At 36.0% G+C, this 27,506-nt stretch overlaps 1 protein-coding gene across 5 annotated transcripts in view; it reads right to left on the minus strand.

Moving 5' to 3' along the window:
- RFX3 (regulatory factor X3) overlaps window positions 1-27,506 on the minus strand; it is a 112,598-nt gene that overhangs the window by 9,521 nt on the left and 75,571 nt on the right. For 4 of the 5 annotated variants that reach the window (XM_062612542.1, XM_062612539.1, XM_062612540.1 and 1 more), the window contains exons 5-13: window positions 22,919-22,993; window positions 18,199-18,380; window positions 17,518-17,637; window positions 11,632-11,753; window positions 10,631-10,743; window positions 7,360-7,472; window positions 6,683-6,837; window positions 1,749-1,846; window positions 1,300-1,449 (exon numbers count right to left, since the gene is read on the minus strand). In XM_062612542.1, coding sequence (XP_062468526.1) covers window positions 1,300-1,449; window positions 1,749-1,846; window positions 6,683-6,837; window positions 7,360-7,472; window positions 10,631-10,743; window positions 11,632-11,753; window positions 17,518-17,637; window positions 18,199-18,380; window positions 22,919-22,993 — 1,128 coding nt within the window. The remainder of the gene's footprint in view (window positions 1-1,299; window positions 1,450-1,748; window positions 1,847-6,682; window positions 6,838-7,359; window positions 7,473-10,630; window positions 10,744-11,631; window positions 11,754-17,517; window positions 17,638-18,198; window positions 18,381-22,918; window positions 22,994-27,506) is intronic. The other variant, XM_062612541.1, reaches the window with a different exon arrangement.

The raw sequence follows: 27,506 nt of genomic DNA on the forward strand, positions 1-27,506 counted from the left end.
CAAATAAAGAAATGAGAACAAACAAGGGAATGGACACAAGTATGTTGTCATTTTCCATATTAATTTTAAAAAAAGGTTTCTGCTTTCCTCGTTTATAATTTTTCTACTGAAATATTCAAGACCTGTCATGTTTTTCTGGGACTAAATGCAGAGCAAGCAGGAGGAATAGCTAAAAAAAACCAAGTAGCAAGTAATTAAATTCAAGTTTCCTTTCATTCTGGAGAAGCTAAGCTTAAAGAAAATTTCTGTAATGCCATCTTACAGAAAAAAGATTTGTATGTAAACATGTTCTGTTCGCTGACTACAGTCATTGATAGATTTTAGGTTACTTAAAGCACAGCACAAACAGCACACAAATGGAGAAATACACTTTGCATGAAATAAAGCAATTTAGTCAGTGTTATCTAGTTTAAATAAGACTATCTTGTTAATTCAGAAAGCAAGAGACAAAAATGAAGACTTACAAACTGCAAGTCATATTTTCAAATTCTAGGTATTATCTGCTAAGTTAACACCTCACAACTCATTCACAGATCCCATATCCATGTTAACATACTACAATTCTTGATATACTGTATCTTTGGTCAAGTACTCTTCACTGACTTTTGTTAAGATTTTTAAGAATTATGTTGAGACACTCATTCACATGGCCAAACACAGAACTACCAGCAATCTGTAACGTTTCCCTTTCCTGGTCAAAAGTTAAAAATACTTTACTTCAGAGGAACAAAAACATGTGGAGACATTAGGCTTAGTGAAAATATAAACTTCCATTCTCTAGCTAACTGGAACCTAGTTATAATCTGTACTAACCTAATTAGTCACACAGATCTTGTAAATTTAAGCATAGGCGATTAACTGAAGTATACTAATGGTATTGTCTTCGAAATACTGAAACAGTCTTTACTAAAAACAATGCTGTGCATTTAATAACTTTTAGAGACATTCAGAACCTACGCTATTACCTGAGATCTAATTCTAAAATATTATTTATGCTAAATAGTCTAAAATATTGTTATGCATTACTAAGACATTATTCATGGTACCCATTCTGAGAATCTACTTGCTCTGTATTTGCATAGAATTTGAAAGAATACTTGCACTTCAAGACAATAAATGGAAATGGATAATGGTTCTGACCTCTTACTTCCCTAAAGTGTAAGCTGTCATATTTGGGCTGAATCACTGCATATATGAATCAGCAAAATGTTCTCACTGCACTTTCTTGATAGAATAATGAGAACTAAAAGTGAAGCTCAAAATCTAAAAGCAAGCAAGTTATTTAAAGCTAATTTTTACCTGAACATTGGCAAAATCAACACGGTTAAGATCATTGAGCATCTGGTTGATTTGAGAAGTATTTTGAAGCACAGCACGGGCTGCTTGAGCCAGGTGATTAAGAGATGTGTATCTTCGCAGAGTCTGGGCAAAGGCACTTACAGCGGCAACCTGTGAAGAAATTAACTTATTTTTAAGTATTGTACTCTTTATCTGTAGATTAACTCTACAGACCTTCATTTTAATATTCTATATTAACAAGTCCTCATATACAACTTCTGTCCATGTACCAGATCACGTGTGTTCCTTACAATTTTTTTTTGACAAAACTAGGTTATTTTCTCTCCCATTATTTGATGCTTGATGCTAAACATGAAACTTAGCATTGAAGTTAAAATGCTACTTCTTTTAGATGCTACTGCCCACTTGGTTTGCCACTGCAAGAACAATACTGCAACAGTTTTGTCTACCTTGGTTTGTATCATCCTCTGTGGAATATTGTTCATGGCATTTGAAAGCCAACCTTCAAGGCTTTTTGCAAAATTGCGAATGGCTTGGGTCAAGGCACCTGTGCATTAAAGAATAAAAACAGAATGAAAAGAAAGCAACGTACCTGTCTTGAAATGCTTTGCATCCTCAGGACTTACATAGTCAGTGTTCAGTGGTTTTACTTACTAAAAGACAAATCCAGTCTAGGTTCAAAATACCTCATTCAGATACAGATTATGCAATAATGATTTTAGGTTTTGTTTAATAAGAAGATCTAACTTCCTCAACTAACAATCTTTCAAGAAGTCTGTGACCACCAGTATTGTTTTGGGCACTCCTACAGAAGAACATCAGTAATTGCAGCTGTTGTCATAATGGAAATTTCCACCACAAACTTTCAGGTTTCCATTTCACGTAAGCACCTCTATTAAAGAGCAAAAGTCTAGAAAGAATTCCAGTTACTGGAATACTGCAGCTGTCACAAATAAGCCCAAAATAACCTTAAGCCATGCAAAGTATTCTTAAGCACATATAGTGCTTAAGTATATCACCAGCAAGTAAAATATAGGATTCACTGACTGAAAATAAGACTATTCAAATGGCTGTGGAATCTGTGTGTATTTTTGTTTCTTTACTATAGCACTCACAGAACCAGTGAGTGGCTGACAGAGACTTAGAGAGAAATTGAAGTCCATACAGCAATCTGCACTACTCAAAATATAAGTTTTAATTTTTCAAAGGAGGAGGACAGGAAGTATTTTCCCAAGGATCTGCACCTGGAAAAAAGAAAATCCTGCCTCCTGAGTAATAGAAACCTCACTTGGCATACCTACCACTTGCTCACTGACGTACTAGCATCCACTCAATCCATTGAAAAAAGGAGATAACAAAAAGAAAAAAACTATGCTTCTAAAGAGTAGTAGAAAATGAATGCAACCAAAAAAAGTGAAGAATAAAAAAACTAGAAAGAGGAAATAATATTTATTTTCAAACTATTTTAGCTACATGTGAGAAGAAACAGTCCAAGTAAAAATTGTATATGTGGCTGAATACTCTGGGTAGAGTAAGAAATTGACACTGATAGACCTTATCATTGAGAAATGCATTTTTCCCATTTGAATTACTGATGATCCCTTTTTAATGAAGCTTTCTACTAGCAGAGTAAATTTACTAAAAGAAAAAATGTATTCTTTATGACGTCTTTTTCACATCTTTGGATTTGCAGTGATAAGCAGTAGAATCCATGTCAGTAATTTATGTAATTGACCATACATTTGGATGCTTTGCTAAACACAGTTTTATTTTACAAAGTATCTGTTTTAGCTGAACACACTATGGTAACCACTCTCCTCCTCCCCCTGCCTTGAGGTTTCCACATGAGGAATAAGGTTTTTCCTTCAATCCTGACGATCACCAATCAGCTCTCTTGTGCTGATTTGTAAAGTATTTCTGTGCAATCACTAATTAACTATGTATTCACTCACATTTTCTTACCAACAGAACACGAAAATGCAAAGCGGAATGACACTTAGACATTTAAGGAAAATATTACTGCTTTTTTACTTTTAATTTCCTTTCCTTATTCTTTTTCACCCAACTATCTATTTGCATCACTGTAATGGTGATCTCCATGAAAAATAAATATGGAAAAGCAGCTCAGGCCTTAAGACCAGCCTTTAACTAGGAAGAAAAAGGAACAAATGAAGAAAATATTAAATTCTGAAGAAATAAAATAGCTAAAATAGTTAATCAGGCATCAGTATTGCACAGAATAACTATGAATTTCTAATGAGCTTTGGAGATATCATATTAAATACAGACTTCTTTTTTTCATACTCCATCTTTAAGCACACATCTAGCCATCACCAAAACTTCAAGTATCTACATCCTCAAAGCCTGCTTTTAAATTCATCTGGTTACCATAGAAAAACAAAAAATTACTGTCAAAGAATCACATGATGAGTATGGTGCAAAGTAAATGGCCTGAGATAGTTAAATGTTACCAGACACATAATAAATAATGTTGCAGTGGCAGTTACTAATAGAAAGGTTGATTTGGATAAGCACCTAAAAAGCTTGCGTTCTCAGCTGAAACCCCTTTAATATGTAAATCTCATGAAAAGAGGCTTTAGAGCCTTTCAGTACTTTAAAATTTTGTCTTCCTGGAATTGTGGAAGTATAGTATAAATTTCTCCACCTACGATATATACTAAGTCACAGGCAAGTTTGTTACTGTTCATCCTGTCACTTGTAAAGGTGCAAAAAATCCATTCTAAGACATAATAGCTGTCGTCTATTGCCAAAGACATCAGATAATTATGGCCTTTTTTTCTGACTCAAAGGGACAGCATTTCACTTTTCTTAGGAAAAGGAATTTTGCTAGTTTATACACAGCAATTCTTGCATTCAGTGGGTGCTAAACATTTCAGATGACAAATTTCAGACAGGTTAAAACATAACAATTTTTCCTCAGTGGTCATTCTTTCTCTACTCCAATGATATTTACCACACAGCTAAGTAGCACAGTGAGACACTGAGGATTTAGAAATGAAAAAAGATAAAACTTTAAAAATCATATGCTTACTTCAAGCTCTTTACAAATTAGTGTATTTCCCTATTTTGAGCAGCTGCTCTTGGTATCTTTCCATTTATTCAGGAAAAAAAAATTATACTCACGACTTTGATGAAGCATTTACAATCCCCTTTCCACTAGATAGTCCAAACTTCCCTATGAACTGCTGTTTTCTCACAGAAGAGGATGAATTTGTCTACTTTACTCAGCTCCATAACTGTTAGACTCAACCATTAAGCACAACCAGTCTTTCCCTTTGTCTCTTGTAATGGCTGGAGATACTTTAACTCAAAAGCCCCAGTTAAAAAACTAGCATTATTTTAAATATTTAACAGTGAAGAGAGAACTTGCATGAATCGCCATTACCGGAAAGCGAACTGGAAAAAGCCATTTAGTTAGCTAGTCCTAAAGATAAAATAAAAGAACACATTAGCTGTCATCCAGAGGTAACTCAGTGGGTGTACTCCTGAGCAGAAAACAACTGCATGTTTCAAAAAATAGAGGCAGAAGTCTTTTGGGATGAATTTGTGCTGGGATTAGATGATATATTTGCATGAAGAAGTCTGATAATCATCCCAAAACCAGGAATGTCAAACACAGTAGGTATCAGCACTCAAATATGAGTGCTAATTTACAAAGAAAGAAATAACATGAAAAGGACCTGGTGCCTCCAATTACTGATATTATTTGTGTCCCATTTTCTTGAAACCCTGTAACGAGGCAGGTGGACACCACACACTAAAGAACTATTATACAAAAATGCTGGAGACTGCTAGGCTGTGCAGGGGAACCAACTGAAAAGCAAGGCGACAGCAGGTCTGATGAAAAATCATGTCATACTTCTTTTTATTAAGAAAGTGATGTGCTCTTTGAAGACAGTTTTAATTCAACCTATTAAATATTGTGATTAAATTTGTGGGGTTTTTATCATTACCTGTTCACTTCTGATAGATTATATTACTCTAAAATTAATATCCTACTTACTGTCATTGTCATTAGACAGAAATGTAACACACTAAATATAAACCAATGCAAAATAATTTCTATAAGTAATGGTTGTCAATAACTGCATGTATTTCAGAAAACAGTCTTCCTTTATTCTGCTACATAGATGAAAGAGAAATTATGTTGATCCTTAAGAATTTACCCTCTCCTTAAAAAAAGGTAAAACTGCATTTTTAAATGACCGACCTTCAGATTTTATACATTTCTAGTTTCAAATATTTTTTGTATCACATGTCATTTACTAAAACCCGATTTCATTTCACTGACAAGCAAAATGTCAATAAAACTTTTCTGCAAGGCAATATCTGCAAATATTCTTATGGAGTACTTATTACTGCTGGAGTCACTATATCAGAAGGGGTGTTCACAACATAATAAAATAGCTTTGTTAGTTGCAAAGCTACTTAAGGCCCTAATTTTTTTATTTTTTTTTTACTATTAATCTAACTTTACAAAGTGACTACTGTTTTTTCATGGAGAGGATATAATAGGTAGGAGTTACGAGGTGTATAGTGGGTTGCTAACATGATTTATTTTTAATATTTAGCACAGCATGTGTGAGACAATAAATGCTTTACAAAGGAGTTCAAATACCTTCACACAGATTAATTTTCTATCAAAAATAGCCATAAAAATGCATTGCTGGAGTAACGATGGATTCTAATAATCAAAAAAAAAAAAAAAGAAAGCTGGTTGAATGGCAGGCCAGTTATTGACTCTTTCATGACGGTTGTATGTCAGAAAGAACAGTTAGATTGGAATAATAAATTGGATTAAAAATTTTGGGGTTAAGTTTTCATTGTCTAACAGTAATTAATATTGATTTCAGCAGCTACTGATAAGGAACAAAATACTAACTCTTGTTAGTCCAAAAATGGAATCATAAAGATCATATACATTTTTTTTCCAGACTAATCAAAGATTAATATGTAATGTTTTATGTAAAACCTGCTGAATTTAGTGGAAGGATCAACTGACATAAGCGCACACTGGCTCAGGGCCACAGGGCTCATGTCTAAGCCTATCAGATAGCCTACAGCCAGCATAAAAGGAAAACACTTTCATCCGGAAATGTAACACTCAAAGAAACACCTTTGATATGAAACTATACCTTGAAAACTAGATCTTCCAACTGTACTAATTTTTTCAGTTACTTTTAAAAATACAAACTATACATCAACTCTCAGCACAACTTCCCTCACAATAAAATTAAGGATAATTGATATATAATACTTCCCTACCTTTCAAACTAATGCTGCCCTGTGAGGCAGAAGAACACCATCAGCATAACACACACATGCACAAAAATCCTTACAAAATATTTCAAGTTCAACTTACTAGGAATAGGTCTAAGGACATCAGGAATGAGTATCTCCACCAAAGCCTGGTACATGACATGGTCACAGTTACACATCCACTTCAGAATAGATTCATTCTTGCACAGAGTAATCAACTTTGTTTTTGGAAGTCGACTTTCTATTTCACTCAGATTGCTGGTGTGAAAAAAAATGTAGCAAACATATAAATGATAATACATTCACAGCAGGTAAAAACCTCCAATGGGTGTTAAAATGTATTTTTTTGATTCAGATGTCATGGATATCTCAAACACACTCAACAGAACGTCTTTACATCTTGAGTCATATGGAAATGGATTTAAAAAGTGCCTCCATAGCTCTGCTATAGCTCAAAAATTATGAAAAGGTATGAATGCTCCTTTTTGTGTGGGGGGTTGAACGAGATGATTTCCAGAGGTCCCTTCCAACCCTGAGAATTCTGTGATTCTGTGAAAAAACACTTTTACTGTAGTCGTCCAAGGACATTAAAATATGGATGACACAATTGTTTCAATACTGCACTTTGGCATACACTCAGTCTATACAAAAATGTCAGACAAATTTAAGTTGAAAAATTATCATATGAAACAAATTATTACTTTGCAGGTAAAACAAGATTTATTCTTTTTTGACACTTCTATTATGAGGAGCAGTAAACAAAGAGAAGTATTTACTGACCTTGTTTCAGTAATAGTGCCATCAGGTGGAGCAGAGGGAGAATAGCGCCAGAAAGTTTGCCACAATTTTTCTATTAGGCTGAACTGAAGATTCACAACCACATCCAGTATTGCCTGAGAAAATAAACCACAAATACAGATTATCTTCCACCCAGGTTTGCCCCACTTCCAACTCCATCTAGACCTACAGGTTTTTTTCCTTCATCAAGTACTGGAACAAAGGCAAACTGTACATTCCTCAAATTATAAATAATGTCTGTTTAAATATCTTTGATATCCATAAATTATTCAGCAGTATAAACTGGCATGCACAGAAACTTAAGTAAGGTGAAGTGCACATCCATGGAAGTCTCTAGAAATTAGCATGGATATGCAAACATATCAGAGGATTCACCAAAGAAAATATTTAATGCTACTGCAAATACAAAGGAAACCTGACATCTCATTAATTTTCATAAATCAGCACACATTTGAAAGCACCTTCAAAAATAAATTTAAAATATAAATTTTTCAGTATAAAATGTGGCTTTAACATCCCAATATTTCCTTCGAATTGAAAGCAAAAAATCACTTTTTAATATAAAATAAGAAATCATAATTTAACCTGATTCATATTGCTGTGCTAGTTTTGGCTGGAGTAGAGTTTATTTTCTTCACAGTAGCTGGTATGGGTTTATGTTCTAGATTTGTGCTGAAAACTGTTGATAAGACAGGGATGTTTTCATTACTGCTGAGCAGTGCTTACACAATCAAGGCCTTTTCTGTAGGACTGTTTGGCGCCCAAATTTGAAGCCAACTTGTGCTTGAAGGTTTCTGAGATAAAAGACAGGTTTGACTGGAATTTGCTAGATTGAATTTATAGCTGTTACTGCTATTTAGCTATGAATTAGCAGGCTCCTGTGCTTGCTTGCCTTACTGTGTATGAAGAGTCTACTGTTCTTTAGTGGCTACCTTTTGCTTTTGGTGCTTGCCATACTGCTGATCATCTCACTCTGCTGTGCCTGGGAACACTTTGATAACAACAATGGTGATGTAACTGGGCTGGCAGACGGCCAGGGCATTGCTGTTGTTTTTGCACTGAAGTACTGGACAGGATGGAAATCCAGAGCAAACTCAAGTCAAAGTGTGGATGAGTCCACATGGGAGCAGAGCACCTAAATCCTCTGCAGCTGTGAATCAGTCCACACCAGCACAGGTACATCTCAAAGCATCTGTGGCCATAGTTATGTCTGCGCCACAGAATGTATACATACCTCTGAAAGGATTGTGACTGGGCTGCATTCAAAAGGAGCGTGACCAGCAGGTCGAAGGGGGTGATCCTGCCCCTCTACTCTGCTCTTGTGAGACCTCACCTGGAGTATTGTGTGCGGTTCTGGTGTCCTCAACATAAAAAGGACATGGAACTGTTGGAACAAGCCCAGAGGAGGGCCACGAGGATGATCAGGGGACTGGAGCACCTCCCATATGAAGACAGGCTGAGGAAGTTGGGGCTGTTCAGCCTGGAGAAGAGAAGGCTGCGTGGAGACCTCATAGCAGCCTTCCAGTATCTGAAGGGGGCGTATAGGGATGCTGGGGAGGGACTCTTCATTAGGGACTGTAGTGACAGGACAAGGGGTAACGGGTTAAAACTTCAACAGGAGAAGTTTAGATTGGATGTAAGGAAGAAATTCTTTACTGTAAGGGTGGTGCAGCACTGGAATGGGTTGCCCAAGGAAGCTGTGAATGCTCCACCTCTGGTGGTGTTCAAGGCCAGGTTGGACAGAGCCTTGGGTAATATGGTTTAGTGTGAGGTGTCCCCACCCACAGCAGGGTTTTTTGGAACTGGATGATCTTAAGGTCCTTTCCAACCCTAACTATTCTGTGATTCTATGATTCTATGATTTGCCACTGTCTCCCAAAGCACTCCCCTGGAGAAATTGGCTGCTCGTGGCCTGAATAGGAGGATTCGTCCCTGGGTTGGAAACTGGCTGGATGGCTGAGCCCAAAGAGTGGTGGTAAATGGTATCATATCTAGCTGGTGACCGGTCACAAGAGATGCCCACAGGGCTCAGTGTTAGGGCCAGTGTTGTTTAATATCTTCACTGATGATCTGGATGAGGGCATCGAGTGTGGACAACACTGGGAGTGTTGATCTGCTGAGGCTATGAAGGCTCTGCAGAGGGATCCAGACAGGCCAGATCAATGGGGCTGTGGCCAGTGGTATGAGGTTCAACGAGTGCTGGGTCCTGAACTTGAGCCACAACACCCCCATGCAATGCTCCAGGCCTGGGGAAGAGTGGTTGGAGAGCTGCTTGGTGGAGAAGAACCTGGGCGTGCTGACTGACAGAGCTGAACATGCCTTCTTGTGCCCAGGCAGCCAAGAAGGCAACTGGCATCCTGGCCTGTATCTGCAATAGTGTGGCCAGCAGGGCAAGGGCGGTGATCATCCCCCTGTACTCGGCACTGGGGAGGCTTCACCTTGAATACTGTGTTCAGTTCTGGGCCCCTCACTTTGAGAGAGACATTGAGGTGGTGGAGCAGGTGCAGAGAAGGTCAATGAAGCTCCTGAAGGGTCTGGAGAATACACTTTATGAGGAACGGCTGAGGGAACTGGGGCTGTTTAGTCTGGAGAAGAGGAGGTTCAGGGGCGACCATATCAGTCTCTACAACTACCTGAAAGGAGGATGTAGAGATGAAGCAGCTGGTCTCTTTTCCCTAGTAACCCGTGACAGGACAAGAGGTAATAGCCTCAAGCTGCACCAGGGGAAGCATGATGGAGCCCTGCTTTCCTGGGGATGGCTGAACACTTGCGTGCACCTGTCATGTCGCTGGAGGCAGTGAATGAATTCCTTCTTTTGTTTTCCTTGTGTGTGTAGCTTTCACTTTACTTATTTAATGTCTTTATCTCAACAAATGAGCGTTCACACTTCCACCCTTCTGATTTGTCTTCCCTAGCCCACTGGGGGGGAATGAGCAAGTGGCTGTGTGGGGCTTAGTAGCTGGCTGAGGTTAAACCACTGCAATTTCCTACTGACTAAACCAAAAATCTGCATAATCTGAAGACTAGTTGCTGTAACATTCTGAAAACATACACATAACTACATTTCATTGTCAGTGTCTATTATATACTTTTTCTCCCCTGTAAAGAAAAACCTTTTTACAAATGTTAATAAGGGGGGGGGGGGGAGGGAAGTCACATATTACTAACATGGCTGTAATAGTATATGGCATTACTGTCTTGTACTTCACCAGAAGAGATGAACTTTAAAAAAATAATGATTTCCAGGAAATACCTCACAGTGCTCTCGATAAAGACTCTGCAGTGATTTGATGTCCTCAAAGGTAGTACCATCTGGGAGAGAAGATATTTCAATTTCTCCAAATTCTGGAAGTACTCGAGATGCATCTGTTTCCATGACAACATAATGAAAGAGGCTATTGTTAATAGTGCCAGTTACAGTATGATTAAGGAAAAAATTACGGATTATACAAAGAAATCATTTCCAGAAGGTCATAATTTTCTAAGAGAAAAGTTTTTCATACCTGTCATATGTTAAAAGTTATAAAGAATTTCAGCCACATTTCTTAATCAGAAAAAAATACAAAATTATTCTTAAAGACTTTAAAAAGATGTCATGTACGTACCACACCTATAAAAAAGCTAACACACGTTTTCAGACTATTACAGGATGGAGGAAAATATCTATGTCAGTGTATGAAAGATTAATCCTTTAACAGTTTTTTCTTGTTCAGCTGAAGAGTTTCTATGTAGCCAGGTATGATGGGGCTTAGTAGACTCAATATACATTTTTATTTGAAATTTACTAGACTTTCAAGTAGAGCCAGAGTCACAAATTGTTTCCAAGAGACAGGCTGATAAGAGAAAAATGCTGGACTGAAAGATACCTGGAAAGGAAGACGCAAAACATTTTAATGCTACCCTTATGTTCTCAAAGATTTCAATAATAACAAAATTAGGGCAGAAGATTTGGTACTTGAAAACCCAACCAAATAATTCTACATCTTCTGCAGTAACACAACCAAAGAGTCTTGCTACATAAAAAAAGAATTTGCATATTTTATTCCTCTTATAGTTATACGATGTGTAATAAATATTATGTAAAGCTCACCACACAGAACATGTAATTTAACTGCCTTTTTGAGCAGTTGTAAGAATTTTGAGGTGGTTATGGTAGCTTCAGAAGCAACTAATATACTTACGTGACTTCATATTCAAGTGATAATGAAGTTCATCTTACTTAATTATGCAGTATTATAAAACCCGCTTTCATACCTAAAAACTGTTGATGATGTTGACTTTGGGCAATTACAGTTTGTTCAACAGATGTGCCTGTCTGTTGACCACTTCCTGTGAAGCCATCTGCAACTCCATCCACTTTCTGCATAGGCTTATACCTATAAAAATATAGTGTACAGAATTATCCCTTCTGTTCACTTCTTCATAAATAAGAACATACAATATATGTTCACTCTGATTTCTCCATCTCAAAATAAAATTTTGAGGAAAAGTAAAAACAGAATTAACACATTTTAATTTATTTTGTAAATAACAGAAGCAGTTACTAAGGGAAGCAAGACCATTAGCAATGCATTACAGAATACCTAAAGGTGATATTATAGCACCACTACCCATTTCCAATTTATTGCAGAATTTAGCATAGAAGCAGCATAAGAACAGTTAATTTACACTAAAAGGAAACAAATGCTTCCCTTTCCAAACCATTTGGCTTCCCAGTAATTATGTAATTCAAAAATAATATTTCATTGCCTTAAGAAAAACCAACATTACTGTCTGAGGATAGTAAAGGCTTTTCAAATCCAACAAACTTCTCTCATAAGCATAGAAGGCCTGAGAAAGCTACTTGGAAACTTCAACTCTTCACTAGTCAGTTCTCAGACTCTTTTATAGAGGAGAAAAATCACAGTGATACAAATAGGAATGCTGATTTGGTTGGTCAAGTGTTGTCTCGACAACCAGTCTTAACAGGCTGAAGATCGTATCTGTCACTTCCAACACAACTGAGAATTCACTCTGTCCCAGATCTTACTGGTTACATCTTGGACAATCTGTAATTCTGGAAAATATTGTAACCACTGGAAAAGAGAAACAAGAGGAACCTCAAAGCTAAGGTGGGTTTTAACAATCACTCAGATTGGAATTGCGCAGGCCGTGAAACTCCATGTTAACTTCAGAAACGTGACAAGAAATTTCACGCTTTATGCATTACTTTGGGAACATTTCAGTTTGTTTCCAGTAAATATAAACCACCACTGTCTCATGTAATTACTGAGATTTTACTTTAAAAAGAAGTTCCTCTGGAAAACATCCATTCTAGGCATTCCTGACATGAACGTATACAACAAAAGACAGACAGAAAACACACTTTTTACAGAAAGACTGGTCTGATTAACAAATAGGTTTGTAACTGCTGGAATTTCAGTGCTTGAGAAACAAGAAGACACCTGCACCTATCTCTAGGACATTTGTATAAAGTTTCACCTTCTGCAGTGGTCCAGTGCAAAAGCCTTTGATGTTGAAGACAACAGTGAAACTCTCAGTAACTTTTCTAATAAAGAAAAAAATTACTCTCTGGTGTCACTGAACTTTTCCAAATAAGCTTATTATTACTTGATGAATGCACCTGCAATTCAGGCAGTTCATCTGGGAAAAATGTTTAACCTCCCTCTTATTATATATTACATTTACAAATACGAGGCAGAAGATCAACTTCTGGGAATATTTGTAAATCTAAACCTATACTTTAATATAGTTTCAGTACTTTCTGCAAAATGTGTTATTTTACTGACCCTTCAGCTCCTGAAATGGGGTTTTGAATACATCAGAATAACATGCCTCTAAGAGCTTTTCAGTTATGAAAAAAAAAATTAATTAAAATATAAAAGGCAACTTAATCCTCTGGTGCTAAGAATCAGGATTATCCACCTACTTAATCCACTGTGCTTTATATAAAATATGCTGGGCAAAATTCTTAATTCTGGCACTGTAACAGGTTAACTTCTCTCAAGATCTAACCAGTTCAACAGCACTAGAAAATCACTTATAAAATGAAACCAAAGAATGAAAAAAAAAGAAAAAAAAAATCTTTTTCAGGAACTTCAGATTAAACATAAGGAGATGGTGGTTAACAACTTTAGATCTGCTGGTTTTCATAAGTAGAGCTTTGCCAATTTAGACATCAAACAGTCCTCCAGAATTCTTTAGTTAAATTTGAGCTGTATTTGGTATATGAAGAAAATTGTTATAATTTCCTCACTGGTAAGAGTGACCAGATTTTTAATCTATTTCTCCATTTTACTCACTACTAACCTATACCTTATTTAATCTTTCACATTTTATTTCAAATTACTAGGTGCTAGGAGACTGGGAGAAGAAAATAAAATAAACTGACCTTCCATGAATATTACAGCTTCCTAATGATGCCTGACCCAGAAAGGACACCATTTGAATATTATATAGGTTAGCATAAACACAGTAAAAGATTGCAAAGTCTTTTATTAACAACAGACATTTTTTCAATTTGTGCAAAGGTATTAAAATAAAAATAAACCCAACACTAAACCACTGAATCCAGAACACGGAATCAGGAAATTCAGAAATGACACTGAATGATGCACTGGTCTCACTTTGCAGTTAATTTAGAATGCAACTTCGTTAAGTTCCACAGTCTAACTGTGACATAACTTTAGTAAAAGAAACTTCCTCTCTCACTGCACAACAGATTAACCACTTCCTGATTAAAATTCATGTGCAGCAAACAATCCATATTCCTCAACAAGTTAAAGCAGAAAGACAAAGTATAATAAATGCCTGCTTGGTTTGAAATGCATATATGAAGTTAGTAGGGAAAAGAGATAGGCTGAAAATTATCAAAACTATGAGAGGTCAAAATGGATTGACTAAGTCACAAGACAGCCAAAATCCAGATACTAGCTTTTTCAGTTAATTTTTTCTTCAAATTTTGTTGTTTGCTTGTACTGCCACCACACTGACCCTATTTGGATTTTACTCTTAAGTCTCAGAATTAGTATTTTTTTTGAAAAATCTGACTCATAGAATAGAATCATAGAATAGTTAGGGTTGGAAAGGACCTTAAGATCATCTAGTTCCAACCCCCCTGCAGGGACACCTCACACTAAACCATATCACCCAAGGCTTCATCCAACCTGGCCTTGAACACCACCAGGGATGAAGCATTCACAACCTCCCTGGGCAACCCATTCCAGTGCCTCACCACCCTCACAGTAAAGAATTTCTTCCTTACGTCCAATCTAAACTTCCCCTGTTTAAGTTTGAACCCATTACCCCTTGTCCTATCACTACAGTCCCTAATGAAGAGTCCCTCCCCAGCATCCCTATACGCCCCCTTCAGATACTGGAAGGCTGCTACGAGGTCTCCACGCAGCCTTCTCTTCTCCAGGCTGAACAGCCCCAACTTTCTCAGCCTATCTTCATACAGGAGGTGCTCCAGTCCCCTGATCATCCTCATGGTCCTCCTCTGGACTTGTTCCAACAGTTCCATGTCCTTTTTATGTTGAGGACACCAGAACTGCACACAATACTCCAGGTGAGGTCTCACAAGAGCAGAGTAGAGGGGCAGGATCACCTCCTTCGACCTGCTGGTCACGCTCCTTTTGATGCAGCCCAGGATATGGTTGGCTTTCTGGTCTGTGAGCCCACACTGGCAGCTCATGCTCGTTTTCTTATTGACCAACACCCAGAAGTCCTTCTCCACAGGGCTGCTCTGAATCTCTTCTCTGCCCAAACTGTAGCTGTGCCTGGGATTGCCCCGACCCAGGTGTAGGATCTTGCACTTGGCACGGTTAAACTAAAATAAAAACACTTCCAAATATACCATTGTGCATACACTAGAATGACTCAAAAATGTCGAGGCTATATTTCAACAAAAGCATGTTTATCTGAAATCAAATATGGTAAAACCATAAAAGATTTAAGGAATGCATATGTGTGTGTTTTTAAGTCATCTCTCCTCAGGCCAATAAGCATTGTTGAGATATGTCTAATCTAGAAGCCTAAGCAGAATTTATATTTTTAAGCCACAATCACCTCACCCTAACCATACTATACACAAAATATCTGTGCTTGTTACAGATAAAGACTGTGATTTTTTTCCTGAACTACTCCATTAGGAAGTTCTTTAGTAGTATATCATGTAAGTTCTCTTATTGTCATTATAGGATATTGTGTCTTAAGAAACCTGTAGCCTGGTTTTAAAGATGCCAGCGTTTGTTGCCCTGCATCTTCAAAAAGAATACCATGATAAAAGTTTGTAATATCCACGCTGTCCATAAACATAAGCCCCCTTTAAAAAGTTCCATCAATACATGATGCTTTGGACTCATAGCGTCTTGGTTTAAGGGTAAGGTTTGACTGAAGAGTATACCCCAGAAACAGGAGAATATGGGAGAGAGAACAGTAGAAAAATACAGATTATTTTCTACATAAAATAAGTACATAGGTTAAACAGCATCCGCAGGAAGTAGTGGTTCATGATTTCTGGTTAGAACAATAATATATGTGTTGGTTGAATGTTGTACTGCAGATTAACAGCAGAGTTATTGTACATACTAAAAAGAAAAGAAAAAAAATGTGCAAAACATGGGTTAAAGGAAGGTATCCACTAACTGCTACACAATGCTGTACATGTGATTTCATTCAAATATAATCAGGGAACATACTACATGAAGATAATGTTAAGGAAATATCACCAAACACACCTAGGTAAGTTAAATAAGGGAACTACCTAAGACATATGCTGGTGCTAAAGAAAATAATAAAGCAAACAATAAAGAAAAGTAGTATCCACTTCTAAGAATTCTACAAAGAATTCTATGAATCTAAAATAATTTTGTCACTGTGAATCAAGAAGATGACAAAAGAGGTGATTATGATTACATAACTGCAGAAATTTCTCCAGAAACAAGTTCATAGAAAATATTGTAGTTATAACCATTGTGGCATACATCTTGGTGCATACATGTGATTTTGAATATGAATGAATTAAATCTGTGAGTGAATGAGCATAAGTTGGTAAAATAAGCTTGCTTGGACATTTTTTAAATATCTATCACCTTTTCTTACCGTATAATCCTGTGATGATTTTTGTAACAAGGATTTCCCACATGATCATAGTGGGACACATCTCATGTTTCCACACAAGATAGTAAAGACCATATATTTTGCAATGAATATGTAGTTACTGCTGTAACTACCTCTGGAAGTGATAGTAAAACCATTTCAGATTAAAGTGGTATCTGAGTTTGAATTTAAAATCTAAGGTTGCGTTTTCCATGTCCCAGTTGCGTCCAAGGCCACAAATTATGCCTAGTACACTAACTGGAAGTTTTTCAGGGGGGTAAAAGCTCTAAAGATGTCTTGCTTGGTACACTACTGTTCCACATATGAGTTTCGTGAAATGACACATCTTAGATATTTCACTTTAGGGTAATATGGGAGGCCAGTGATATCAGCCAAATGAAAAGAAATTTCAAATAAATGTACTGATTTCCACTTCTTTCCTAAAATTTTCTGTTCAGGATAGTTTTTCATATGCATATTCATGTACTCTTTCACCACCAGAATAGCTCTTCTGTGCCACTGCTTTTGAATACTTCTGAGCTTTCACAGGATCCTCAGGAACAACAGATGCTGAAGGAAAATACTCAAAATCAACTCAGAGGAAAACCATTATGGTCACATTAATTGTTTGCAGGGAGAGGGGATAAACACCAAACTGAAACTAATAATAAGCTGTCTTATAAGCAGTTTATAAATAAAATTATACAGTAATGAAAACAAACAGCAAAAGTCGAAATTTAAACTGTCACTACTTTTCTTTATCTTCGAATTCAAGATAGTGGACTCTGTTCACACATCTCATTTTATTATTATTATTATTCACAAATTTATGATTTACAATCTTTCTACATTTTCACAATCTTTCTTGTTGCCTGATACATAACTTCAGTGACAACAGCTGGCTATCTAGCAAATTTCTATTTTTCACAGCAGAGAAGCTTAACAAAAGTTGCATTATAATTTCAACTTTTCATGTGAGGAAAAGTAAGGCATTATGATCTAGAAATATTAATAAGTACTCATGTCCATTTCACACTTTACCTCTGTTTCTGCTGCATCGGCTGTTGTCTCATAGCCATATATTGCATGTCCTCTTGTAGTCGATTAAGAGGAGAGTCTGGCTTGACGCGAATCCCATAATAATGATATTTGGAGTTCCCCCTTTATAAAAGAGCAAAAATTAAAAGAACAGCAACGCTAGTTTTATGCATCTACATTACATTTAATTCATAATTTACACTAACTAGAAAACATTACCCACAAATCAGGCAGGCCTGACCCTCTAGTTTACATGGGTGTCATTTTACCACCTTGGGGAAATCTATTCACTCTCTTAAACAAGTATTTTCCAGCATCATAACTCATAATTCACTTTAGTGAGAAAAATCAAATTCATAATTCATAAAATTTACATACAACTTACATACCTAGTTATGAAGAAACACAATTCTTAGTAATTTCCAAACAAAAACCTACATTTTATTTGCATTGATAAAAATCTGCACTGCATTTATCAAAATGTAAACACATAAACAGTCAAAACATATGTAGAATTACAATAACATCTGGAAAAGCACAAAACTGTCTAACACTGAGACAGAACTAAGACAAAACCAGTGTAATATTTGATTTATTTTCTTGGTAGCAGACAGGTTTCTATACTCATAATTATTACTTGTTTTTGTCTATTATTTTCATTACTGTTATTTGATTAACACAAACCTAGTTCCAAGTCTTCTGGTCCGTAATCCCATGAAGATTGATCGTATGAGTTTTCCAAAGGAGGCAGCATTTACCGGATCCAATTTGTGTTCCTGACAATGTCGTAAGTAATGGTTGTAAAGGGTACTTCTTGGAAGGCTCACTCCTTCTGCAGTTTCATAGTTGTCTAAAAGCCACTGAAGCTATATCACATACAAAACAGAGAAAAAAAACCCAAACATTCTTACTTTATTAAAAATATTTTAACCACACAATATTAACTTACGGAAGTTCTGAAACCACTCTTCAGGTCTATTAAACAATTACTTCTTCCTTCAGAGGTTCCTTAAATGCTAATTCTACCATATTGTTTTAAGATCTTCAGTATTACCAGGAAATAGTAGAATTCATTGCATTCTGACCTCAGATAAGTGTCCACTTCTTAAAATATTTTTGATTCAGTAACACATACCAATATTTGATAAAGGTATCTATGCTTTGGAAGCAAACTGTTGGTACTGCAAAGAGATACCTAATCATGTATGCAATTCACATAAACTGCAGAAAACAAACTCCTTGGACTAACCACAGCAACTTAATGTATTTATTAACCTAGAATATCATACTGTTTTTCTTTACCTGATGCGAAAAAAAAAAACATTACAACACCTAACTGAATAAGGTATTTTTAACTCTCAGATACATATAAAAGTTATTACATATAAGTGAAAGAGCAATCTAGACAACATTGAAAATAGCTGGTACATCTATAAATCATTAGGGGTACAATCCTTTTTACTTGTAGCCTGTTTGCCTTTGACTTCCAGAAGGAACAGAATTATATACTTGGAAAAATATTAATCTTTCCATGTGACTGTGGTACGTGTTTTTAGATACACACATGAAAAGTAGTGCACACTCATGTAACACCTCTAGTTGTCACTAATTAACAAAAAGATAAAAAGGACAATTTAAAACTTCTAGATTTAACATTATAGGAGAATGTCAAAACAGATACAAAATAATATAGGTTGAGGATGCATTAAAATTCCATTGTTTTAGGGTTTTGATATGGTAACATTTTCCTTACATTCCTCCAGAACTTGCCATGCTTTCAGTTCCCTGTAATTTTCCTTTAGATATAGATTGAATGATTCACAAATCTAATTTTCTGTTTAAATTTTTCTCACTGTTTTCCTAAGTATTTATACCAAAATAATACAGTGTTATTATTCAAGCTTGCTAGCATCACAGATCTTAGCAAAACTTGGGATTTAATTTGATTATCCAGTGGAAATGCATACTGAGGATATTTTATCTCCAAGACTTGCTACAAACTTTTACTCTGATGAGCTAGATATTCATACATATTTGTCATAATTTTCAACTTAGTCCACCAAAGCAGTAACTAGTATTACCAGAACACAAATTCTTAAGTGACAATAAAAGCTAAATATGTTCTATGTATGTTCTTTGCAGAAATATTTTATTTTAGAGCAGTGCATAAATTCTGTTCTATCAATGTTTACTGTAACTTACCATGCAAAGAATATGAATATTTTAGTGTGCAATAGCCATGAAATGTTTCAGTCCTGATCTTTATCACAAAATTGTTTTGTACGTAAGTACAGATGATAATACATTGAATTCCCAGCTATGTTTTAGTAAAAGTGAGAAATTCATCAATAAAAGTGCAAAAAAATTTTTACTATACAATTCACTCTAGAACATTCAAACACCATTTCCATATTTACTTTTTATTGAAAACATGCTCAGAACTTTTCCAAGTTTTTTAAAAGCAAGCTCTAGAAGAGGTACAAGTAAGATATAAATGCTTCCAAGACACAAAATTCTTAGCTCGGTTTGCAGGTAAGTTTGCATTTTAAATATACAAAATCTAAAAGTACACCTAATCATTTCTATATGAGTTATCATATTATTTTTCAAGTCTCCGCATTCACAACTGCTTCCAAATTGAGCATCTGCCATTTTATAATAAAACTGAAGAAAAATAATAATCATAAACTTTAACTTTTATCTGAATGTATTAAACTTACTTCACTAATGACCTGCCATAAGCCTGTCTGGGCTCAGAAACAAAGGTAATTACATCTTTCAGCTATTTCATTTTATCTGTATTTAAAGGCTATGTATTACATCTATAGCTATATTATATACATTTTAATAAAATTTGTCATATATTAATAAATCTATAATTTAATCAGCCCAGATACAAAATGTGAAGTATTACTGCCTTTCCTAAAGGGACAACTCTGTCAATCCTGAAACACTGACAAACAAAAAATTATTATTTTCCAATTAAGTTCTTTATGTACCATTAAAGATATTTTCCTCCAGATGACTTCTAACCTATTATGAATCATTTTAAGTGTACTTCAATAATGATATGAATTTATAACAGATCCTATTTCAACCATAACTTCCATTATTCAACACCAAAAAAATCACTAATGAAACAAACAAACAAAAACCAAAAGTGCAATGTGGGAATTTTTGCCTCATTCTATCAGGATGAAATATAATTCTAAAACTGAGCTGTTCAGGTTTGAATCCTGGCTTTTTAATTCATAATACTGTTCATATTGTATGGGTAGATGGGTAAAGGTATGAAATATTTACAGAGTCAGACCTGTTAAATTGACTGTGACTCCAACTAAGCAGCAGGGCTTATAAAATACTTAACTAGCAACTAATTAATTCAATTTCATGCAAAAATAAATCAGGAAAGAAAAGAAAACAGAGAAGAAAGAATAAACTCCTTAAAATGAACACAGATGAATTAGGAAAAAAAAAAATCCTAGACAACCTCACAGAGATGTCATAGGGTGGAAATCCAAATTCCAAACCCAGTATTGAAAAAAAAAAGATAAATTATCAGTGAAAATCTAATTGAACACACAAATTAAATTCTATTTTCAAGCCTATTAAACCCAATTATTGTTATAAATGCCTAACCAAACCAGTAGAAGAGTTTCAAGAGACAAAAAACTTTCTCCACACTATCCTTACTTGAGTCAAAAACAGGAAGCATTGCTTTAAAAATAGGTAAAATACCCACTAAGTTTGATGTAGATTGCTAACATCTTCCAAAATGACCAAGGCTAGGAAAGACTTACTGACACAAGAACATGTACCGGCACTTCTGAGTTTTTTTTTTTCCCCAAAGATATAACAGAATCAGAATAAATTTGAAAAAGACAGTCAAGGGAGAAATATCATGTAAAATTTCATAGTTGAATGTGACTCTCATTATTAGAAACACATTGTGAGCAATGCATAGCATCAGGAATGAGTGGAACATAATATACTGCAGCACAGCAGCTTACCTTGTAATTCTTCTTGGTTTTACACCAAGATTCCGGACGACATATAAGATAAACACAAACTTAACAACAGTTCAAGTGTTTCAAGTCTTAACATAAATTTCTGACACTTTGCCAAAAAAATGTTATGGACCTTTTAAAAATTACGTTTAAAAAATAGTTTTTATATTATCTATTTTCATTTTCATAACAATTTTTATACTGTTTCCAGAATAAGCATTTTGTAAGCATCCGAGGTGGAATCTAAAAGACTTTCTGTGTCACATTTTGTATGACTTCCTGTAATTCAATTTTCCTTTTTAACTTCTGGCATTTATTCTAAAGAAAAAAAGGTAAGTTCACTTAAAATTTCCACAAAACAAAACTTTGACATAACTAGACCCATACAGAAAAAATCCAAAACCCAAACCTGTCGAAACATGTATTTTTAATTTGATTTCTGAGGTACAGCCTCTATGACCACATTCTTATATTAAGACCACAAACCAAATATAAATTTCTTCTGTAAAACTATAAAGGAATTTGAATGTATGTAATTCATAAACCTGAGAAGGAAATAAGAGGTAAGGTGAATACAAACTAATCAATGTGGCAAAATACAAAATATAAACCCACAAATACTAACAGGAAAAAAAAATCAAGAAAGACTAGCAACTTACAAATCAATATTATTATTTATATATTAAAAATTAATTTGGGGCCTTTTCCAGTGATTTTAAAGTTACGTATAATGAAATCATCACTGTATTACTGGAGATCATGTTTTTACCCAAATATATTTTGGATTTGTGTATTGAAAGTTCTTCACTGTAAGATTTGAGGAGTAAGAACAAAGCAAAAGGCAGCTGGATAATACATTTTTTCTGTACTTCAAATTAAGATAATGCTTTCGACTTTTTTCCAGTTCATCATAAAGAACTGTAGGACTCTTATGTAAGTTGTTTCATAATAAACTCTCTACTCAGAATAAACAAAGAAACACCTAAAAATAAAGATATTACTTAGGCATGCTGTCTGTTTCTTCTCTTCCTATTCACATGCTCTAAAATTAATATAGGGTATGGAGTCTTTGATTTGTAGATAACTTTATTTAAAATGTCAAAAGCCATTATTTGAACTTTATTTTGACATTTACACCATAATCCACAAAACAGTCAAATGTATTAACTTGTCTTAACATAAGTGTAGAGCATGGGAAACAGGTAACACTATGCAATATACCATAAAGACATTTCATCTGACAAAATAAAGCCATGGGAGATGTAGTAGAAATTACAAGCAACTAAGATGAGAAGATTAAGAACAAAAAATAGTAATAAAATAAAACAAACATTTAGAGGCAGGCTAAGCATGCAGAACAAGCAAGAGAGAGTGTATGTGAAGAAGAGACAACTTACATGGCTGTTGAGAAGAGAGCTTCTGTGAGTGGACAGACCATCAGACTTTTGCAGTGTCTCAATCGCCATTTCAATCTGATAATAGATGTCATTAAAAAAAGGACTCAAGACGAGATAGTAAAAAAGCCTGATCAGAGAAGATTTGACAGATTGCTTACAGATCAATAGAAATGCCTCCTTTATGCCTAGCCAGGGCATATGTTCTACCAAAAGGCTTCATTCCAGAGTCCCAGTGAACACAAACCTCCCCAATGAAGCTGGAAAGGCATTTTGCTTGCATATATACTGCAGGATCACAGCATCAAAGTCCATTTTACCTTTCAGCTTGCTCAGGAAATTAAAAGAGTAGATTTACGGGTGAGCTGCACTGAAATAAAAACAACCCCAACTGAAAAAAAAAAATCATTAATGAAATAAAAAATAAATAAATAAATCCCTAAACAGAATTTTAAGAAAGACCTCCTTATGTTTTCCCTTCAACTATGTTAGGAGGAGACATCCACAGCTTGCAATAAGAACTGAATTAGAAACAAAACTTCAGCTTTTTGGAATCAGAGAATCAAATCCTAAATCCAATTAATTCAACAGCTTTTTCACCATTAATTTCACTGGGACAGGACACCACCCTTACTGCTGCAAGACGCTCTGAACATCCCCAGCTGTCAAAGTAAATGGAAAGTCAGAAGTTACACAGACTGCAGGATCCAGCCTTTGGAAAAGCAGATTTTTTCAGATTTGCCTTTTAAAATGAAAAGCGAACACAGCACTACTAAAATACAAAGTAGTATTTCTTCAAATACAAATGTATAAATACTATAACATCCATTCCCATTCTTTTCTTTTTTAATATCAACGGATATTTTGATCAGTTTGATAATGACAGCATTAAAGAAAATTAGAACCTAAGCATAATTTAACTGGGCAGCTAGAAGAGCAAAACCAACAATGAATATGACAGAGACAACAGGATGTGCAGTAAAAAAAAGACATGCAATTAATTAGCTACATTAAATGGCCAAAATGAAAGCAATGGAAACCACCACTTACACTTTCAAAACCACTTATCATTCCCTGTGTAGACCTTTCTTTAATAAGCACTTCCTATCTTACTTCAAATATCACACCGCAATATTAGTGTCACAATTTATCAACATTGGCTGAACTTACTCTCTGTATAGCGGAAAATGAAAAACACTACAGCTGATATTTGAATTTACTGCACATATACAATTAGCTTCTCCCTTTTTTTACAGGGCTACTGACAAACATTTTAGTGCAATAACTGTGAGGAATCACTTCTTATTTCCCTCTTACAGCTGTTCATTATTAGCTAAAGAAGCCTATTTTTTTAAAAAAGTACATTATTAAAAAAATTTGTATGTAAAAAGTAAAAAAAGATACTCCTACATGGTAATAATGATTTGGTTTTCTTCTTAATATTCTGATTTTGCCTTGCTTTTGTGGAAAGTACTATGAGATCAAAGCAGTCAATCACACAAGAAAGATCAAATTTTCAGAACATGCCGCATGTTAAAAACTACACATCCTAAAATTTGTAAGGTCAACTTACAACCACAGCCATAGTATTTCCCTTCTTAACATAATGGTAGGATCAAACAACAAATACTGTACACACATTTAAATCTTAATTCTGAATCTTGGGTTACTTGTTCCACAATGCTTAGTCCACTGCAGTACTACAGCACTGAAATTACACCTCCTACTGCGCATTTCCACTACTGCACTACTCTCATTTTGTTGTTGCAACTTGTGGCCTTGATTGTTCAGAGAATCAAACTGTTAAAAAGTAGTAGTAATTGCTCTTAAAAAGAAAAGTGGCATTACAGATGACACTCATTTCTTGCTGCCATATTGACTCAATGAGTTTTGGTGCTATACAGTGAGAATAAAAATACACAAACTTTCTTTTTCTGCCATCCAAGGAATTTTTGTTGTTGGGGTTTCTTTTAGATTTCACTAGTATGACCACCGAACACAATGAATCTGTATTCACTTTTACAGCATATCATAAGCCAAGCAGTGTTAGTCACCACTAAAACATGGTAATTACTTCATCAAGCTCAAAAAAGTATGTCACCTATATTTAAAAGGAATGTTCACCGTACTCTACTATGGCAAGCTTCAGGAGAAACTGTTCTTACTACTAATTATTTTGTTGGTTTTAATCTAAATTTTGATAAAATTAACTTTCTGCTTTATTTGACAGATACATATCTCCAACAACAGAAACCTTCCTATGTAGGCTATATAATCACTTTTAACTAATTCTGAGGAGAAAGTATATTTGACTTGAGGACAGATTTTCTTGGGACTTAATTATTCATCTTGCCCTTTCTGAAAACTTTTGGCTACTGCTGGTTTTCCTCTACTGGTGATCTTCAGGGATCAGTTCTAGGGTGAGTTCTATTTAATATTTTAATCAATGATCTGGATGCAGGATTTGAATGCACCATAAGTAAGTTTGCTGATGATACTGAACTGGGAGGTGCTGTTGACTCTTGAAGGACAAGAGGGCTTGCAGGGGGATCTGGATAGACTGGATCATTGGACAATCATCAGTGCCATCAAATTAACAAGAATAAATGCCAGATTTTGCAGATGGGACAGAGAAATGACATTTCTCTGTCGCAGATCTAAACTGGGAGAGGAGTTGCTGGAGAGGAGCCCTGCAGGAAGGGATTTGAGGGCAGTGGTCAACAGCGGGATCTACACAAGTCACCAAAGTGTCCAGGCAGGCAAGAGGACAAACTGCATCAAACACAGCATGGCCAGCTGGTCAACAGAGATGACCAGCTCTGTATTCAGCCTTTAGTGCACCCTCATCTGGAATACTTTGTGCAGTTCTGGGTCCCACAATTTAAGACGGATGTGAAGGTCCTTGAATGTGTCCAAGGGAGGGCAACAAAGCTGGTGAAAGAGTTGGAAGGCATGTGCTGGGAGGAATGGCCAAGGACATTGGGCTTTTCCACTTTGGAGAAAAGGAGGATGAGGGGCAACCTCATTGCTCCCTACAGCTGCTTGAGAAGGAGAAGTGGAAAGGGAGGTACTGAGCTCTTCTCCAGGTATCCATTGACATGATGCATGGGAATGGTTCAAAGCTGCACTGGGGGGTTTAGACTGGGCATTAGGTAGCATTAGGTAGTGAAACTTTGGAACAGGCTTCCCAGAGAGGCAGTCAGTGCCACAAGTCTGTCAGCATTAAAGAACATTTGGACAATGCCCTTAACAACATGCTTTAACTTTTGGTCAGCACTGAGGTGGTCAGGCAGCTGCACCAGATGATTGTTGTAGGTCCCTTCCAAATGAAGATTGGTGATGCAGTGGGTTTTATTACGATATTTTGTAGACAGACTATGAGAGTCATTTTAACACTTAAAATTATATTCTGCATAAATACAAAAGGTAGACTGATGCCCTTGCATTTTTAGCAATGTGCAGTGAGAGATTCCGGGCACAACTAACTACCTGTACATCTGAAATGGTAAATGGCAACAAGAATTATACATTCATTTAATTGAATATGTGACTATTCTCTTAACAAGACTGAAAACTATTAAAATGTTCTGACTGACAACTGAAATGTGCACCCCCATTGTTGCACAACTCCAACTAAACCATGATAAATGTTACACTACCGGTAGGAAAAATAATCAGTTTGTATGGCAACATAAACATTATAAAATTAGAGCATGATAGCTATGAAAACTATGATTGCAGACTTCTCTTTCAATTAATGTGCCAACTGAAATACTGCCTTATATTCTGACACAGCTGTTAATAACTAAGGGTACTACCTGGGGTTAAAAAATTCAACAGAATGATCCCAGTAAAAGCATCTGAAATCCTACAATGTTCAGTCTTTAACTGGTCGACTGATTGGGAAGTTATTAACTGTTCCTAGTTTATATCTTAATATTCATTAACATGTTACTAGATAAAGAAACTATGCATAGTTTGCCGATGACACCAAGCTGTGTGGTTCATTTGATACGCTGGGGGGAAGGAATGCCATCCAAAGGGATCTTGACACACTTGTGAGGTGGGCTGATGCCGACCTCATGAAGTTTAACCATGACAAGCGCAAGGTCCTACACCCGGATCGGAGCAATCCCAGGCACAGCTACAGGGGCAGAGAAGAGATTCAGAGCAGCCCTGCGGAGAAGGACTTGGGGGTGTTGGTTGATGAGAAAATGAACATGAGCTGGCTGCAGTGTGAGCTTGCAGCCCAGAAAGCCAACCGTATCCTGGGCTGCATCAAAAGGAGCGTGACCAGCAGGTCGAAGGAGGTGATCCTGCCCCTCTACTCTGCTCTCATGAGACCTCATCTGGAGTATTGTGTGCAGTTCTGGTGTCCTCAACACAAAAAGGACATGGAACTGTTGGAACAAGTCCAGAGAAGGGCCACAGGGATGACCAGGGTGCTGGAGCACCTCCCGTATGAAGTTGGGGCTATTCAGCCTGGAGAAAAGAAGGCTGCGTGGAGACCTCATAGAAGCCTTCCAGTATCTGAAGGGGGCTATAAGGATGCTTGGATAGACTCTTCATTACGGACTGCAGTGACAGGACA

Source organism: Pezoporus occidentalis, unplaced genomic scaffold (assembly GCF_034315485.1).
Source record: "Pezoporus occidentalis ecotype Australia unplaced genomic scaffold, CSIRO_AGI_Poc_V1 ctg16, whole genome shotgun sequence".
Taxonomy (NCBI): domain Eukaryota; kingdom Metazoa; phylum Chordata; class Aves; order Psittaciformes; family Psittacidae; genus Pezoporus; species Pezoporus occidentalis.